Genomic DNA, 16176 nt, shown 5'->3' on the forward strand with positions numbered 1-16176 from the left:
GTCAGGGAAGCTGTACACTTGATTTTTTAAGTTCATTAAGTACAAAATTTTACAAAGTTAACAGAAGAACTCTGCTGCTTTTCATCTCTTTTTAAACATATTGGTGACAGGTTAATGGAAAGATGAAGAAATAGGCATAGCATTCATTGTTGCACCTGTAATTTGCAATGAGTGTTGAGCAATCAGATCCAATGCAGCAGGAACAGGAGACCTCTTTGAAACTTGTTGCTTAAAACTGCTTACATTTTGATGTTTTAATTTTCCATTCATAATCTAGCTTTTGTCTTGTACCTAGTAACATTGTTTTCTGATTGTATCATTTATTGTCTAATCACTTCCCCTAAATAATTGGTTTTTTGGGGACAGTTGAGATGAGGCTTTTTCGTGGTCCCCATCCTAATGTATCCCTGTTGTAAACGTGTAAGGGAAAGAGTGTGTGTGTGTTGGTGTGTAAAATACAGGCAGATTAAATGCATTGAAGTAATTACTTGCATTGTAGTCAGGATGAGTTTCTGTCTCTGGAACACTTAAATGTTTACCTCTTGTTCAATTTAATGTAGGTTTGTGGGCAGACTTTTTGTCTTATTGCAGCTGGTGGAGGCTCTTCTGCTATGAGTGAAGACAGAAATAGATGTGTATAAGATTTTCCCACAGCACACCTAGATCTGTTATTTGGTTAACTTGTTCAGTCTTTGTTCTGGTTTCTTTAACAGCTTGTATGAAGGCAGGTGCCAATGTGATGTGTTCTTGTTGGAAACAAAGTTGTTGTTAAATACTCTCGTGGAAAAGATGGAGATGGTAGAACTATTTGTGCAAATGCCCTGCCACTCAAAAAGGGGATTTGTGTCTTAGTGATGACTTATGCTATGGATAACTGTTAATCTGATCACTGCTAGTAGTGCAAACACTGGCTTTTTTGTCTATTTAACTTCCTCCATAGCAGTTAAGTCTAATAATTAGGAACCAATTCTGTAGCTCACGTTTCAAAGCATACCTTTTTTACTTTGGTTTTTATAGGTAAACCTACATCCTCTTCCAATCCTGGTAGCCCAGCACCAGACTGGTACAAAGACTTTGTCACTGATGCAGATGCTGAAGTGTTGGAACATTCTGGCAAAATGGTGCTTCTCTTTGAAATTCTTCGAATGGCAGAGGAGCTTGGAGACAAAGTGTAAGCTCCAGAAATATTTTCAATGACCTTATAAATATGTTGATCTGACAGTCTTCATGATGCTGTAGCTCAGTTGTCTGAAACAAATGTGCATACTCCATTCATTTTTACCAGTGACTCTTCCCATACATGCATGTTTTCCACTCCCTGTGTCTAGAAAGGCTGTTTGTTTTAAAGGTAACATCAGAGTGGGGAGAGAAGAAACATGAAGTTACACAATAATTAAAATAACCTCAGAGTGTATTTTGTGTTTCCTTGTTTCTGTTTTCAGCCTAGTGTTTAGCCAGTCCCTAATATCTCTGGATTTGATAGAGGATTTTCTGGAGCTGGCCAACAGGGAGAAAACCGAGAAAGAGAAGCCTCCTATTTATAAAGGTGAGTGTCACCTTGAGCAATTGCAAAGCTAAGAACTGTTTCACAAGTTATTATTGAAGTAATTGCTTTCATCAGAAGTATTGTATGCTCTGTACTATTCCTGGAGTTGGCAGGATTATTGATCTCCTCCTGCAGGTGGTCTCTCGTATCCCATTATGAGCTCTTGATTCTGATTTCATTCTATATCATCCATGCTTAACATACCCTGAGCAGATTAAATGTTCTTCATCTGAAAGCAGAGAAGGCAATATGTTAAATTCTGCACAAAATGATGTTATATGCTGATGTGTGGCAAATTCTGATCCTTCCTACTGAGAGATACTTAAGGAAAATTAGACTGCTTTAAAACAGCATGTAGAACATGCAGAATATGAACTTAGGCTCTGCAAGTACTGTAGTAGATTGTTTTATGGACTTCATAAGGGGGCAGAGTGTTGAATTAATACTATATTAATAGTGATGCCCAAATGGTGAGGAATTTCTGACTAGCCAGACATCCTCTGTGTAGGATGTTTCTTCTTTTCACTCTGTGAGACCCTCCCAGAGCTCCTAATGATGCAGTTCATTTGAAGTTTGGTTCCCAGTACATGTTGATTGAAGAATCCCTTTGAATCTGCCATTCCTTTCAAATATCTTATTTTTAAGCATAAACATGTTGAACAGTTGCATAAGAGAAATGTGCCTTAGTGATACCACCACCATAGATAGATGAAGATGTCCAGTGTGTGTCTCTCACTCATTTATTGTTTCTGACTGTTGCTTCCTTAGCTTCTGAACCTTTGTCATCTTCAGATGTTAAGAGCTGACTGTATTTTATGGATTTTTGTGCCTTTTGTCTGAGATAATGTTTTAAGATATGGGGTTTTCATTTGTGGTAGGTCTCTTTGTAAGCAGTTAGACTGTGAATCATAGCAAGATCCACCAAATAGAGACCTTCCTGATGTAATGCAACAGTCTGTTTCTCATAATTGATTATTGTGTAACATGAAACTACACAGATCAATTAGAAAAGTACCATTAGTGCTATAATAGCTGAAGATTAGGTGTGAAGTTACTCTTTAAAATTAACTTTGGCTAAGATACATCTCTGCATGTACAGCTAGAAACAGTGAAAAATAAGAGGAAATACCTCTAAAAATCTCAGATCTTTTCAAATACTTCAATTAAAATGTAACCTTGGAACATCTCTGGATTATAACCTTATATCTTTAAATCCCAATCTGTATAAAGTTACTTTGAGGAGTTTCATTTCATACCAGTTGATTTTTGTGTGAAAAATAACAGAACCTTAAGAAGAGACAGATAGTGATAGATAAGGGGTAGCTGCTGGATTAGGGGTAGCTGCTGGATACTTTTTGTAAGGTAAAATTAAATTGCCAACATTTCTTTTATTCCATTGTGGACACAATTAGTTTAGGATTTACAGGATCTGTTACAGGCTTGTGGGTGATCCTTGTCATCACAAATGCCATTATTTACTGTCATGTTACATAGTTGATATTTTGTTATGCAAGCTTGACTACATCATTTTCAAGATATGCCTGGGGCACTCAGGAACATTCTCTATCTTGAATAACCTATAGTCTTCTTCCATTGTCTGAAGCATCAGAGGGTTTTCTGTTACATATTTGTTCTTTCACTGTTTAGAGGGTTGTATATATTTAGTATTATCAGTCTGGTTACTTTTGCAACCTACTTTTAATAATTTGACCATTTACATTTATAGGAGAAGGAAAATGGTTCAGAAACATTGATTACTATCGCTTAGATGGTTCAACTACGGCTCAGTCAAGAAAGAAATGGGCTGAAGAGTTTAATGATGAAACTAATGTGAGGTGAGATCTCTCCTGATGTATATGTGCTTGATTTTCTCTTTTTTATTTCTTCTGTTCCCTGTTTCTTTGTTATTTATATTAGCTTAATGACATCCTAAGGCTCAAAAGGATACTTAAAAGGAGATAAGGAAGTCATAGCCCTGTGGGATATGGGCTCTGGTCAGGAGACAGCAGTCACTTGGCCAGTCAGAAGCATGTGACTCTCTTAGCTGTCCTAAGACTTGTCTCCCAACCATCCACTGTTCATGCAGGATGGGATTTCAAGTCTGGTTTGGACAGGTGGGCAGACATGAACTTGTATAAATTTAATGAAGTCAAGGAGCTTCACCTTCCTAGACTTGTTTGAGAACTAGAATACTTAGTTATGCTGCAGTCATTTTTAATGTACAGGCACAACAAGTAAACTAATTCAGTGTTAATACTCTTGAATAGTTTATTCTGTCAGGTGTTGGTCAAGAGCTCTGTTTAAGTTGAACCTGAGTGAAGTGGTATTCAAAAAAAGCAGATACATCAGAGTGCCATTCTAGAGTAATCCTGAACATTTCCTAGCCAGGAAGCAGTGTGAATAGCATGGGGTATGCCTGTTGGAAATGAAGCTTTAATTTGATAGAACTAACTGCCTTAAGAGTTTGAAAGGCAAACCCCAACATTTTTTTTTTCTTGCCCACCAGTTTTTATGAACAATTGGTTTGCAAAAGGCCCTGATTTGTTGACTCTGTAAAAGCTGCATCTGTTTTATGGTTTATACAGTACTTGAATGAAGTGTATGAACACAGCAACATGGGAACAAGAGTTGTTTTCCAGAATATGAAATGTTGCAACTTTTCTGTGTTCCAGAGGCCGCTTGTTTATTATATCCACTAAAGCAGGTTCCCTTGGAATTAATCTCGTCGCTGCTAACAGAGTAATCATCTTTGATGCTTCTTGGAACCCATCATATGATATCCAGAGTATTTTCAGGGTTTACCGCTTTGGGCAGAACAAACCTGTGTTTGTGTACAGGTTTTTGGCTCAGGTAGGTTTCAGTTTGATATTGTTGTGATACTCTGGTCCTGCAATCCAATTTATAAACTATAACTGTATGGACTTGGTCTGAACTCTGTAGTGGTCCATGATGATCCAGTCATCTTCCAGCCCTAATCTGATAGCAATATTTGACCTGATAAAATAACAACTGAAATGATTTCCTGTTAAGCCTCTCTTGTCTGACTCTGTGTAACACAAATTCTGGAGTCCTAGCAGTGATATACACATCCAGGCTCAGAATAGTGTTATCAGCCTTTTTGATTTGCACACCAGTAAAAATTCTAGGATGAACAGACTGCACAGAAGGATGGTGGTGGAAGAATTTGGCTTGCTCGGTGTGGCTGTGCTCTACAGATGTTTGGTCTGTGGACTCTTGATGGTCCAACTAGAGTGAAAGCAAAGGGAGCCTAAGAAATTTTTTATGAAGTGGAATCCAGTCATGATTTGCAAACTTGTATCACACTCTGCAGGTATTAAAGATGGGTCATAATTCTGATAGTCACTGATCTATTCCTAAGTATAGTGCCATTGTTTCTGTTAGGAGGTATCTCACTTCACCTAGTTGTCAGGTGGTAACAGGCTGAAGACCTTTTCCCAGTAATAGTACTTAACCTTGGTCAAGTCACTAGTCACTTGCCAACTTAAATAGGTTGCTTTTTATAACAGGTTACTGTCAGACATAGGTTTTTTCTTTAGGCTTCAGTCTATTTCTGTAGTTTTCCATGTGCACTTTTGAACTGTTGCTATCCTTTTTAAATTGGGACTGCAGAACAGGCTGTGCTGTTCTCATACTTCTCATAGTCATCTTGTATTTAAAAAGAAACTACTTTTCCTTTTTTCATCAAGGATCTAATTTTTCATACACAGCTGTGATGAATTAGACTTGACTGCTTCCCTTCCTCTCTCCTCCCCACCCAAGTGATATGGTAACTCTTTCCTTTTTTTACAGGCTGCTCAAAGCAGCAAAGTAGGAGACGTGATGTGGAAAGTGTTATGGTTTTGCTCATCATCCTACTTTGGGGAATGGAAGCAAAACCAGATATCTTCAAAACACTACCAGAAAAACACATTCCTTACTGTAGTCCATAGCTAGATGGAGCAGCTCTCGTATGGGGAATGGCCGAGGGATCTGGGGGCTGTTTAGCCTGGAGAAAAAAAGGCTCAGGGGGAGACTTTATTGCTCTCTACACCTACCTGAAAGGAAGCTGTAGCGAGGTGAGGGTTGGTCTGTTCTCCATAGTGACAAGCAACAGAACAAGAGGAAATGGCCTCAAGTTGCACCAGAGGAGGTTCAGACTGGATGTGAGGAGGAATTTCTTTGCTGCCAGGGCTGTCAGGCATTGGAACAGCTGCCCAGGGAGCTGCTGGAGTCACAGGGAGGGGTTTCAGAGCTGGGTGGATGTTGCACTGAGGGCAACGGGCTGGTGGGTGATAGGGCTGGGACAGAGGCTGCACTCCATGAGCTTAAAGGGCTCTCCCTGCTGAAACCATTCTGTGATTCTGTGATCTGTCAAGTACACAATTTGTAACTATTTGTAGGTAACAGAGTAAAAAAACCTACTAAAACCTACTAAAAAAGCACTGTTGTGTTGCTATTGTAGCTCTTTTGTATCCGTTAGGCAAAGTCCAATATGTGTATGAAGGTGAGTGTCTTGGGTGTTTTGTAGGGAACGATGGAAGATAAGATCTATGACCGCCAGGTAACGAAGCAGTCGCTGTCCTTCCGCGTTGTGGACCAGCAGCAAGTTGAACGTCATTTCACTATGAATGAGCTTACAGAACTGTACACTTTTGAGCCAGATTTGCTGGATGATCCTAATTCAGAAAAGAAAAAGAAGAGAGATACACCAATGTTGCCAAAAGTAAGTTGATGCACATCACTAGGAATTGTCTAAAACCACCTTTTTAAGGACGTGAGGTGTTTGATCTTGGAAGGAGTGCTTTGTTGTCACTTCAGAACAGCATTTTTCCCTCTGAATGGAGATGAGTAGCAGGTAACACAAAAATATGTAATTGATGTAACAGATGGTATAATGAGCTTGGGAATTAATTGTTTCCCTTCAGTGTCATTGGCAGTATAAGAAAAAGATCTTCAATTAAAAGACAAAAAGTTTAAGTACAAACAAGTGAAAATATATTTTCCCACAATTTGAGTGAATGGAGGTTTTACTGCAGGAAGCTGTGGCAGCCAGAATTCAAACCAGCATCTGTGTGGGTGCTGGTGATACCTGGCATTTCCTTAATACATGGTAACAAGTCCGTGAGGTGATACTGTACTGCAAGGTCTGTTTTTTTTAACCTAGGCAAGGCTTTGTAAGAGTCAAATTAATCCATCCTCTCCTTTGGCAAGCCCTTTTGGGTTTAGTTCCTTGTTTAACTGTTTTTGTGAGGAGCATTAATAGAAATGTGATAGACAAGGAAAAAATTGCACTTGAGTGAAGAAGATTGAACAAGCTAAGGTGTTGTGATGTTTTTAGCATTGCTAGTACTAGCAGAGAACAGTGACTTGTAGACTGTCATGTACACAGCTTAGTGGGAATGCTGGTACTCTGTACTCTAACGTGAAGTAGTGATGTCGTACCTTTTTCTGGCATGATGCTAAATGAACTTGTAAGATCACAGTGGTTTATCAATGAGGCCTACCTAAGTCTGTTTGCAGTGAATGGTGTGTGTAGCAGTGGCTCATTATCACTGTTGTACGTAGTAGTGGTTAATTATCCTGTGTGATACTTAGGGAACTTTTCAGTTACTTTTCAGCTAACTGAACTTAAACCCGAAATGTATAATTTTTACAGTCAGGCAGGAGTAAACTTCAGGGAAAAAAATAACTGGCTCAGTTATTTGATTCTCTTTTTTTTCCCCCATATTGATTTGTGTTTAAGATCAGGCCAAGGTTTTGAACTTTGTGTAATTTATATTCTTTGTGTATGTGTGCTACTAAAGACTTCTTCATCACTGAACTGTTGTGCAATTATCTTTGCTCCTTAGCGAGTGAATAACTAGTGAACTGGAACACATACATGTGTGGCCTGTAGTTAGTGAACTAGTGAAATGTCTGAGTTATCACTGTTAAGGTCACGATACAGTGTCTGGGTGTAGGGAGGGAGGTTTTCAAGTTTGTAAATCTATTCATTTCCAATCTAAACTATCTGTAGATCACTATAACATAATAAATTGTGGTCAGGCATCACGGTGGCATTCTTAATCGTAAGCCATTCTCTGCAGCAGTCTGTCAGACCACCTACAGAGTCAGTGCAGCTGCCGGGGGGATTTAGGAAGTGATAGCCCTGTAAGTGTTAGTCACTGTTACACATGCATTTTAAAACCCTTGAAAACAAACTTTAATGACTGTATCTAAGCTCTTTTTATTACAGTGTTTCTCAGTGTAAGTGGTAAATCGATAACTGAACATTTTGTTCTATCCTTTTGCTATGCCCTACAATTTATTTTGACAAACTTTATTTACCTCCTAAAACATCTTCCTTTCTTCTGTAATTCATAATATGTATTTTATCTTTTTCATATTCTTAGTTGTTTGATACCATATGCACTTATGTTTCCACAGCCTCGTAGCCAATGCATCACCATTTGCTGCTGCTTATTTTTAAGAGAATAAAGATAGGTCAGAAAGCTGTAAAGCAACTGCGTGTGTTTACTCCAAGCATGGATCAATCCAGTGCAATAATTCTATACTGAAAGTTCCTTGCTTTCTTTTACAGTAATTAATTAATTAATTAATGATGTGTAATGTAAAAGAGAATGTTTGTAAACCACAGACTTTGTTTTATCATTCAGTTTTAAATGTTAAGTTCCATATTAATTCCTTTCCAACCATCAGTGTAGGTTTGCATAAGTTAAGTTGAAAAAAAGCTTTTAACCAAGGCCCTGGCTATAAATAGAGCAAATTTATGATCTTTTTAAAAACATTTGTTGATTGACTATAAGTCATCACCTGGATTCACCCTCTTTTGGCAGTTTCTCTGTTTGTTTGTTGAAAGCAGGGCTTTGCATTCCTTATAACTTCACAGAATATGGGAAGTTAGCCATTAACCCTGCAATATGCTTTCCCTTTCTTTGTCCCCTTCCATTAGTCTTAACTGTGAGGAAGAACCTGGATACTGAGTTAGGAGGTGAGAGCTGTGGGTGTGAGTGTCGTAGGCAGTGGGTAATTCCCAGTGCCATGCATGGTAGCTGGTGTTTTCTTGTGCTGTTGGTACACTTTGAAAACTCCTTCAAAATATTACAGGAAAAGAAAATATTTCTAGAGACATCAATAAAACTCAGTAGCTGTCATCATGTGGAATATATTGGTTGTCATTTGGGCTTTGGGCAGGGAGCTTGAGGGTAGGAGGGAAGTCTCTCTCCTTCAGGGCCAGCAAATATACCTGAGTGGTGAGTTGTCACGGGTGAATCCTGGTGTTGAGCCAAGGAGAAATGCCACGTGAACAGTGCCATTGGGGGTGACCTCTCTGCCCATTTGGCATTCCCCTGCCTGGCCTGGGTGAATGGTGCTTAGCACCAGTAACTCTGCAAAGGAATTTCTGCTGGAGAACTCCATTTCATCTGATACTGATATTTACTGGTTTGATACTACCTTTTAGAAATTACTCTTGGCTGCATTTGTCTTCCTGTGCAGCTCAGCTGATGGGAATATTCTGTTTCCCTTTTACCCACAATTAGGTTCTTGCTTTGCACATAGAACTGAGCTAGTCAAGTAGTTGCAGTGACTGCCTCCATGATTCCTGTGATCTGCTTAATTTCTCTAAAATCCCAAGTAAACCATTCCCCAGTCTATGGTAAATTCAGCACACCCAACCTGATCTCTGTAGCTTTTGGCTGGAAACAAAGGCTACTAAAACTTCACCTGTGTTACTCTGCCATCCTTGAGCTGTCTACCCCTTGGTTACAAAGACTAAACTGTTCCTTTATAATTAGCAGCAAAGACAAATAGGCATTTAGGCTAAAACATGGCTTTAGTTCTGCCTCTCACAGGTTTTATGTCTAATTGTCTCCCTCTGTCTTCAGGCCTCTTTTACATCTTCGAGGCACTGTTGAACAGGGTTATCACTGTTGTGTCATTTTGCTGTTGTGCAGAAGAGTAAAGTAAGAGAATTACCTTTGTAATCCTTAGCATGGATGTGAAATGCACTGTAAAAACACATGAACATACTCAAAATATCAAGTGCAGCTACATCTAGAACAAATTCCTCATATGAAGGTGTTTGAAAATAGGCATTTTAGAATTGCCCCCTTCCAGGTGTGCTTTAAAGAGGGGATACTGATCAGCTGAAATGTTTTCCATCTTTCCTCCAACTGTGGAAAATCCTGGAGGGATCATAGGTTTTTTGCTGGATGTCTGCTCAGGCAGGGAACTCCTTGACTTCAGTGACACCCCATGGCAGGAAGGTTGTTTAGGTATGCAGCCAGGAATCGAGTGAGAGGAGGAGTGATTCTGAGCTGAGCTTAAGGATTCTTTGTGTAACTCCCAGTTTTAACACACGTGTCAACTTCTTCCATGTAAGAAATAAAAAGGGGTTTAATTCTTTTGCTTTTAAAGGGGCAAGATAATTCATCCTCTATTGTTTCAAAAGCCAGAACAGAAGCCATTGTGTGAGTGAAGAAGCAAACACTGCTTGCTTTTCTACATATGCTCTGGAGAATTTTGGGTTTGCATTAATCCAGGTTTCAGTCAAAGACCAGTTTTAGGAAGCGTTGGGAGGGGAAGATGTTGAACGTTGCTATTTCTTCATTGAAAGTCACACAGCAAACATGCAGTGTGTTGTTTTCTTGGAAGCTTATCAAAGTTTCAAGCTTCAATTTTAGCAGCAGTTTTCTGCCCTTTGTGGTCTGAACAAGACCTTCAGGTTACTGAGGAGTGCTGAGGAGCCAACATGTGTGGTTCTTAGTGGGGGGGAATGCCTTTTGCACTACAGCTCTAACTCCATAGTGGCATTTCTTACTCCTCTGGAATAGCTTCTGTGTCTTCAACAGTGTCAACAGTTGGTTTTAACAGAATATTTTTATTATGGGTGTTGTTCACATGAATTATAAATTGGTCTCTACTTCCACTGCTTGATTCTGTTCACCTGCTGTCCCTCCAGAGTAGAAAATCTTCTTTAGAGCTCCAATCCAAGAAAGGTGGGACAGGTGCCTTAAGACTGAGTGATCCCTCAATCAAATTGATTGTATTTAAGTACAGATATGATATGAGCTTTATGCAAATGTAGTGACTCATTATCTAACCCAGACTCAAGGCACAAGCAGGTTTTGTTGTTATTTCTGCAGAGTGGCAGTTCAAAAGGAAACGGTGCCAAGGTGAGAAAACTTTATTGTAGGATGGTTGTATTCCGGTGCTGCATTTGAGTCTGTGCATTTTACTTTGCTCTGAATTGAACAGTGGCTCTGTTACATCAAATTGATTTGTGACTGGGCTCTTCTTTGGGTTTGTTTTTTTTAAAGTGGGTTTTCACAGACTCAACACTCAGCTCCCCAAGGATTGTGTGTGGGACAGACTCGGCTGATTACCACAAATGCTGATAGCCAGAGTCTGTGATAAGTGCAGTGCCTGAGGCTTACCTGGGCCAGGGCAGAACCTCTGTAAGAGCAGTGCCTATGAGGCAGGTGCTGGACAAAAACAAGATGGGAGGGGCACTGTGTGTCCCTTGGACACCCTCAGTTCCTGCTTACTTTTCCCCAGATCAGCACGCTCAGTAGATGAGAGTTGCAGTCACCTTTTTATGTGAAAGCAAAACTTAGCTCAGTTGAGGTCCTGTAACACAGATTGGAAAAGCAGATTAAAATCAGAGATTCGGTTAGATGTAGTATATCATTATTTTATACTACCTCAGGACACAGCCAGGGCATGTGTTTGACTCTAGGTCCATACTAGGGGGCAGTTTTGTGAACCTTGGAAAGCTGTTGATCTTGGAACCAGAAGAATTTGCTGCTTGGTTTTCACTTTGTTTTGATATTTGTATTTTTATTTTGGACCTTGGTATTGAACCTTCAGTTGGTTGAGAAAAACTTGTTTATGAATGACAACGTAACTCATGTTCCTTCACCAGTGATTTCAGTTCTAACACATTTCTCTCTCCACAGCATTGAATTTCCATCAGGATTCTTAAGAGACAAACCTTTTTTTAAAAACTCTGGACCTCTTTTCAGTATTTCTTAATTTTTTCATGCATCACCAGGGTTCCACCTTAAAGCTTATAAACCAATTGCTAATCATTGTTCCATCAACCAGCTAAACAAATGAAAAGGAGTATTTATGCTGATGGATGTGTGTGTGTAAGATGAATTTTATTGGGGTTTTCACTCTAATACTAAGCAAACTGACTGGCAGTACCTTCCATATCCCAGTTTTCAAGCTCCATTGTAAAACCTAATGCAAAATAAAGTTTAGACAAAGAAAAGCAAAGACACAGTTGCATGTAATTTAAACCACGTTTTGAAGACTGCTGGCTAAGTGTGTGTGGATTATATTCCAGTATTGTTTTCAATAATAGTGTTACCATGGAACTTAATGCATATGCAGGAACCCTCCACACACTGAAGTACAGCTGTGGAATGCTGTGAGTGCTTTAATTGTGTTAGCTCACTTGGTGTAACAGCTTCTTGACTTCTTCACCAGCTTCTTCTAGAAGTTTTCATCATATCCCATCGTTGCATCCCTTTTCTGTCTCTGCCTCCTCTCCCACCACCCCAAAAACACCCATCATTTTTTCCCTGTGCCCATTATATTACGTGGACTGTTTCACTGAGGAGCCAGCAATGGAAGCATTGATTCAAATTTAGGGAGACCAGATAGCAGAAGGATGAAGCAAAGACTAGCTTATATAATTGGGTAACAAAATTGAGTTTTGAACACACACACACACACACAGAGGGCAAGAAACAGCTTTCTGTAGCTGTTATGACAAAACCACTGGTCAGAACTTCCACATGCAGTTCCCAGTGTTGCAGAAATCTGTTTGCATGTGGCTAAAAGCCATTCTTTCCAATCATTGTTCTATCTAGATTATAAAATGTCAGGGTAGGACAGTTTATGCTCCTGCTTGTACAAATGCCTAGCAGGGTAAGGGCAGTGGTGTGGAGTGGCTCTGGAGTATAATTCTACTGCAAAAAAAATACTTGCAGTATGTTCCTTGTAATTCATTACAGGAGTGGTCTGAAAGCTCAGGGAGGGAATGTTTTTGTGTTGTGGATCTTTGACTGGATGCTGAGCTGTGTTGGAACTTTCTTTTAAATATATGTATAGAAAATATTAATATGGCTGTGAGCAAAACCTTCACAATAGTTTGCGACCATAAAGGACACTGTAAATGTTTCAGTTTACCTTAAAAGCAATTAAGCATATGGGGTGCTGTAGAAGAGAGAGATCTGAATTTCAACCTGCTGATCAAATGTATTCCCTAGGAAGGATTTGACCTTCTTAGTCTGGATGGGTGGAGGACTGTTTATCTCAACGTGTATCGTAGCAGTTCTAAGAAAGCAGCTTTTTCTGTTGAATGTTGATGGATAGTTGATGGATCAAAGCATTAATTGGTGTTTTAAATCCAGTAGAAGTGCTCTTTATATATGATAGATGCAGGTTATTGTTAGGTCCTGTCAGGTACCCAGCAAAAGAAAAAACATCCAGCACAATCCTTTCTTTTTAGGTTCTTCAAGTGCATTTATTGTTGTGGAATCTGAGTGCATTCCTGTGGTTCATTAAGCGATTGGACTGTCATCTCTGTACCAGACTGTTAATCCATTACCCTCCCTCTGAGGAAAATTGTACTATTACATTATTTTTAATTTAGTTTTGCTGTGAAATGCTCTGAGCTGCTCTTTGTGAAATGGGGTCAAAGCAGTGGGTTGGGAACACACAAAGAGTAAATACAGGAGGCCTGGTGGGTGACTTCACACATTATCATCTCTTCATTTGAACAGGATACCATTCTGGCAGAATTGCTTCAGATCAATAAAGAATATATAGTTGGATATCACGAGCATGATTCACTCCTGGACCATAAGGAGGAAGAGGAACTCACTGAAGAAGAAAGGAAGGCAGCATGGGCAGAATATGAAGCAGAAAAGAAGGTAAGAAGGGTTATATAGGTGAAAATAACCTTTCCATATTTAAGTACCACTTACCTTTTCAGTTTGCTGTAGGGTAATTGATTTTCTTGTAGGCCAAGAAATGGGTATGTAAAGCAAATTTTGACGTATGGAAAATGGGGATACTGTGTCTTGTTTGCTCTTACAGTGCTGGTTTTTTGCATGTATTTTCTTTGTTACTTTCAAATGAGCATCTGCTAGAAAAGACCTGAAAGCTTGCTTTGTATTTTCCTATTATTCTCTGTGCCTTGTCTATTTGATACTTTAGCAGGTGGCAGAATGAAGAAAACTGTAAATTGGTTGCTAGTTTGGGATTTTTTTACTGTAAAAGGAATATGATAACTTGATGTAACTAGGGTCTAATAGCAGAAAATTCCTGGCAAGGCAAAGTTTGGTGTTCAGATGTGATCAGATCAGTAATCTGAAAACACAATGAAAAGGATCTGTAGATTGCCACTGACCTTCTTGACTGAAGAAATGACAAATGAACTGGAGTACTGGGAGAAAGTTTTGTGAGGGAGAAGACAGGAAAGATATAACACAGCAAGCACTGAAATTGGCCTGTGAGAAGTCCATGTGGGAGATGAGCGTTATATTTGTACTAATGAATTGTGCATTTCACTTCAAGCTTTGATTTCAGCCAGATGAACCCAAAATGAGTTGGGTTTGCAATATTAAACAATTCATCTCAAGATATGCTAATAATAAGCCTCGGTCATTTTTTCCTCAAGACTAGAACTTTGGTTCTTCTGTGATTAGAATGTCCTGATTGAGGTTTGACAAGGATCTGCAGGTTACTGAGGTAGATGAGCCTTCCTGTGCTGTGTACAGTGCTCATGGTCTTCTCTTTGGGCTGATTGGTCTGTGTTTGGTATTCCATGGGTTATTACAGAACACCATGAATTATCAGAGTTACTCAAACATAAATGCATTTGTTGTTTGTTTTTAAGGGCTTGACTATGCGTTTCAACATGCCAACTGGGACCAATATGCTTCCCACAAACTTCAACTCTCAGACACCGTATATCCCCTTCAACTTGGGTGCTCTGTCAGCAATGAGCAATCAGCAGCTGGAGGTCAGTAGCAATCCACATTGTGTGACAGGTCTGCCTTGCTGGAAGCGTGTGTGGGTTTTTCTGTCACAAATAATGGATAATGTCATTCTTAAATAGCTTGATATTTATGTAACTGCATCCTGTTTTTAATAGGGTTTTTTTTGTGTGTGTAGCTGTATTGAAATGGAACTGGCATGCATATAAACCTGTAGCTGTGCAGTATCTCAGCATTCTGGCAGATTAACTGCATTCTTTGCAGACATTAATTACCACATGCAGCTTTCCACCTCCATCTGCCTTCTGTCCCAGAAGGAATGGCAGAGAGAAGCATGTACTCTGTTCCTCAGTTATCTCAGTTCTTGGTTTGCCATCTTAGCTGAAGTAGCCGAGGGCATTTCTTCCTAATCCAATGCCAGGCTGTAAACTGCAGGAGCTGAAGCACAGTTCCCACTGGTGTCTGGTCAGGAGTCTGGGCTGGAGACCTGAAAACCTCTGACAGTGTGAATCAGGGGGACTTGTTGAACATACCTGAGGAATAGTAGAGAGATGCCAGTATTATGCTAAAATAGCTAATTTGGCATAACAGAGGATACTTTGAGCACATGGAACGAGTTGAAACTATAACATCATCAAAGTCAATATCACGGAAGATTTGCCTGGGTAGAAAGGTAGCACTGCTGTCATCATCTGAAACCTTTGGGTACAGAAGTACACTTTTTCTCAGTACTGTCCACTGTACAAACTGTTCAGTTACTCTGTGCTGAAATTGAGTTGTATAGAAGCTTAGACTCATTGACTTGTGCAAGTGGACAGAAAGAGGTAAAGTCTAGGTACCCAAGGCAAAGGGGAAGAAAACTTACAGAAGTTGGGCAAAGAAACGTGTTCTTTGTATCCAAGCTTTGTAATTAATTTTCTGCTGTATTCTCAGGACCTTATTAACCAAGGAAGAGAGAAGGTTGTGGAAGCAACCAACAGTGTAACTGCAGCAAGAATTCAGCCCCTTGAAGACATCATTTCAACCATAGTGAGTGAAGTGGATAAGTGTTTGCCATGCTCTGGAAATGTTGATTTTCTACAAATAACATTTATACACAAATAAGGTGTTTTTCCTCTGTCTCATCTTTATCTGTCAGTCATAGGCTGCCATATTTCTCACTCCCAGTAATCTAGGGATGTATTACCTTAATTAGCAGTTAGTAGAGTTAATAACTCATAGTTCTGATGGTGAAATATGATTTTGCCTTTACTGGAGGTTAGGTGGTGTTTTAACTCTTGACGTGACTCTGAACATAAATCAAGACCTTTGTTACCATTAGGCTTTTGTTAAATGACCAGTGCCAAGAAGTTTTTGTATTTTTTTTCCCTTTTCAGTGGAAAGAAAATGTAACCCTTACTGAGAGCCAAGTGCAGGCCCTGGCATTAAGCAGGCAGGCAAGCCAGGAGCTGGATGTCAAGCGCCGAGAAGCCATCTACAACGACGTCCTCACTAAACAACAGATGGTAAAATAGTTTATATTTACTTGATCAACTGTCCCGTGTTTCAACTGGGATGTTGAGTGTTAAAGCAGAAGTGGGTGTTCAGGTACATCAGGCTGTACTTGCAGAATGTGTG

The 16176-nt window shown here is 39.5% G+C and overlaps 1 protein-coding gene across 7 annotated transcripts in view; it reads left to right on the forward strand.

The window, feature by feature from the left end:
• ATRX (ATRX chromatin remodeler) overlaps positions 1-16176 on the forward strand; it is a 76767-nt gene that overhangs the window by 56953 nt on the left and 3638 nt on the right. For all 7 annotated transcript variants that reach the window (XR_009819691.1, XM_062006950.1, XM_062006952.1 and 4 more), the window contains 9 exons: positions 1018-1171; positions 1443-1546; positions 3273-3381; positions 4219-4396; positions 6075-6269; positions 13342-13491; positions 14460-14585; positions 15493-15588; positions 15936-16064. Coding sequence is in view for 6 of the 7 variants with exons in the window: in XM_062006950.1 (XP_061862934.1) it covers positions 1018-1171; positions 1443-1546; positions 3273-3381; positions 4219-4396; positions 6075-6269; positions 13342-13491; positions 14460-14585; positions 15493-15588; positions 15936-16064 (1241 nt within the window). In the remaining variant the exon portion in view is untranslated. The remainder of the gene's footprint in view (positions 1-1017; positions 1172-1442; positions 1547-3272; positions 3382-4218; positions 4397-6074; positions 6270-13341; positions 13492-14459; positions 14586-15492; positions 15589-15935; positions 16065-16176) is intronic.

Source organism: Colius striatus, chromosome 13, assembly GCF_028858725.1.
Source record: "Colius striatus isolate bColStr4 chromosome 13, bColStr4.1.hap1, whole genome shotgun sequence".
NCBI lineage: Eukaryota > Metazoa > Chordata > Aves > Coliiformes > Coliidae > Colius > Colius striatus.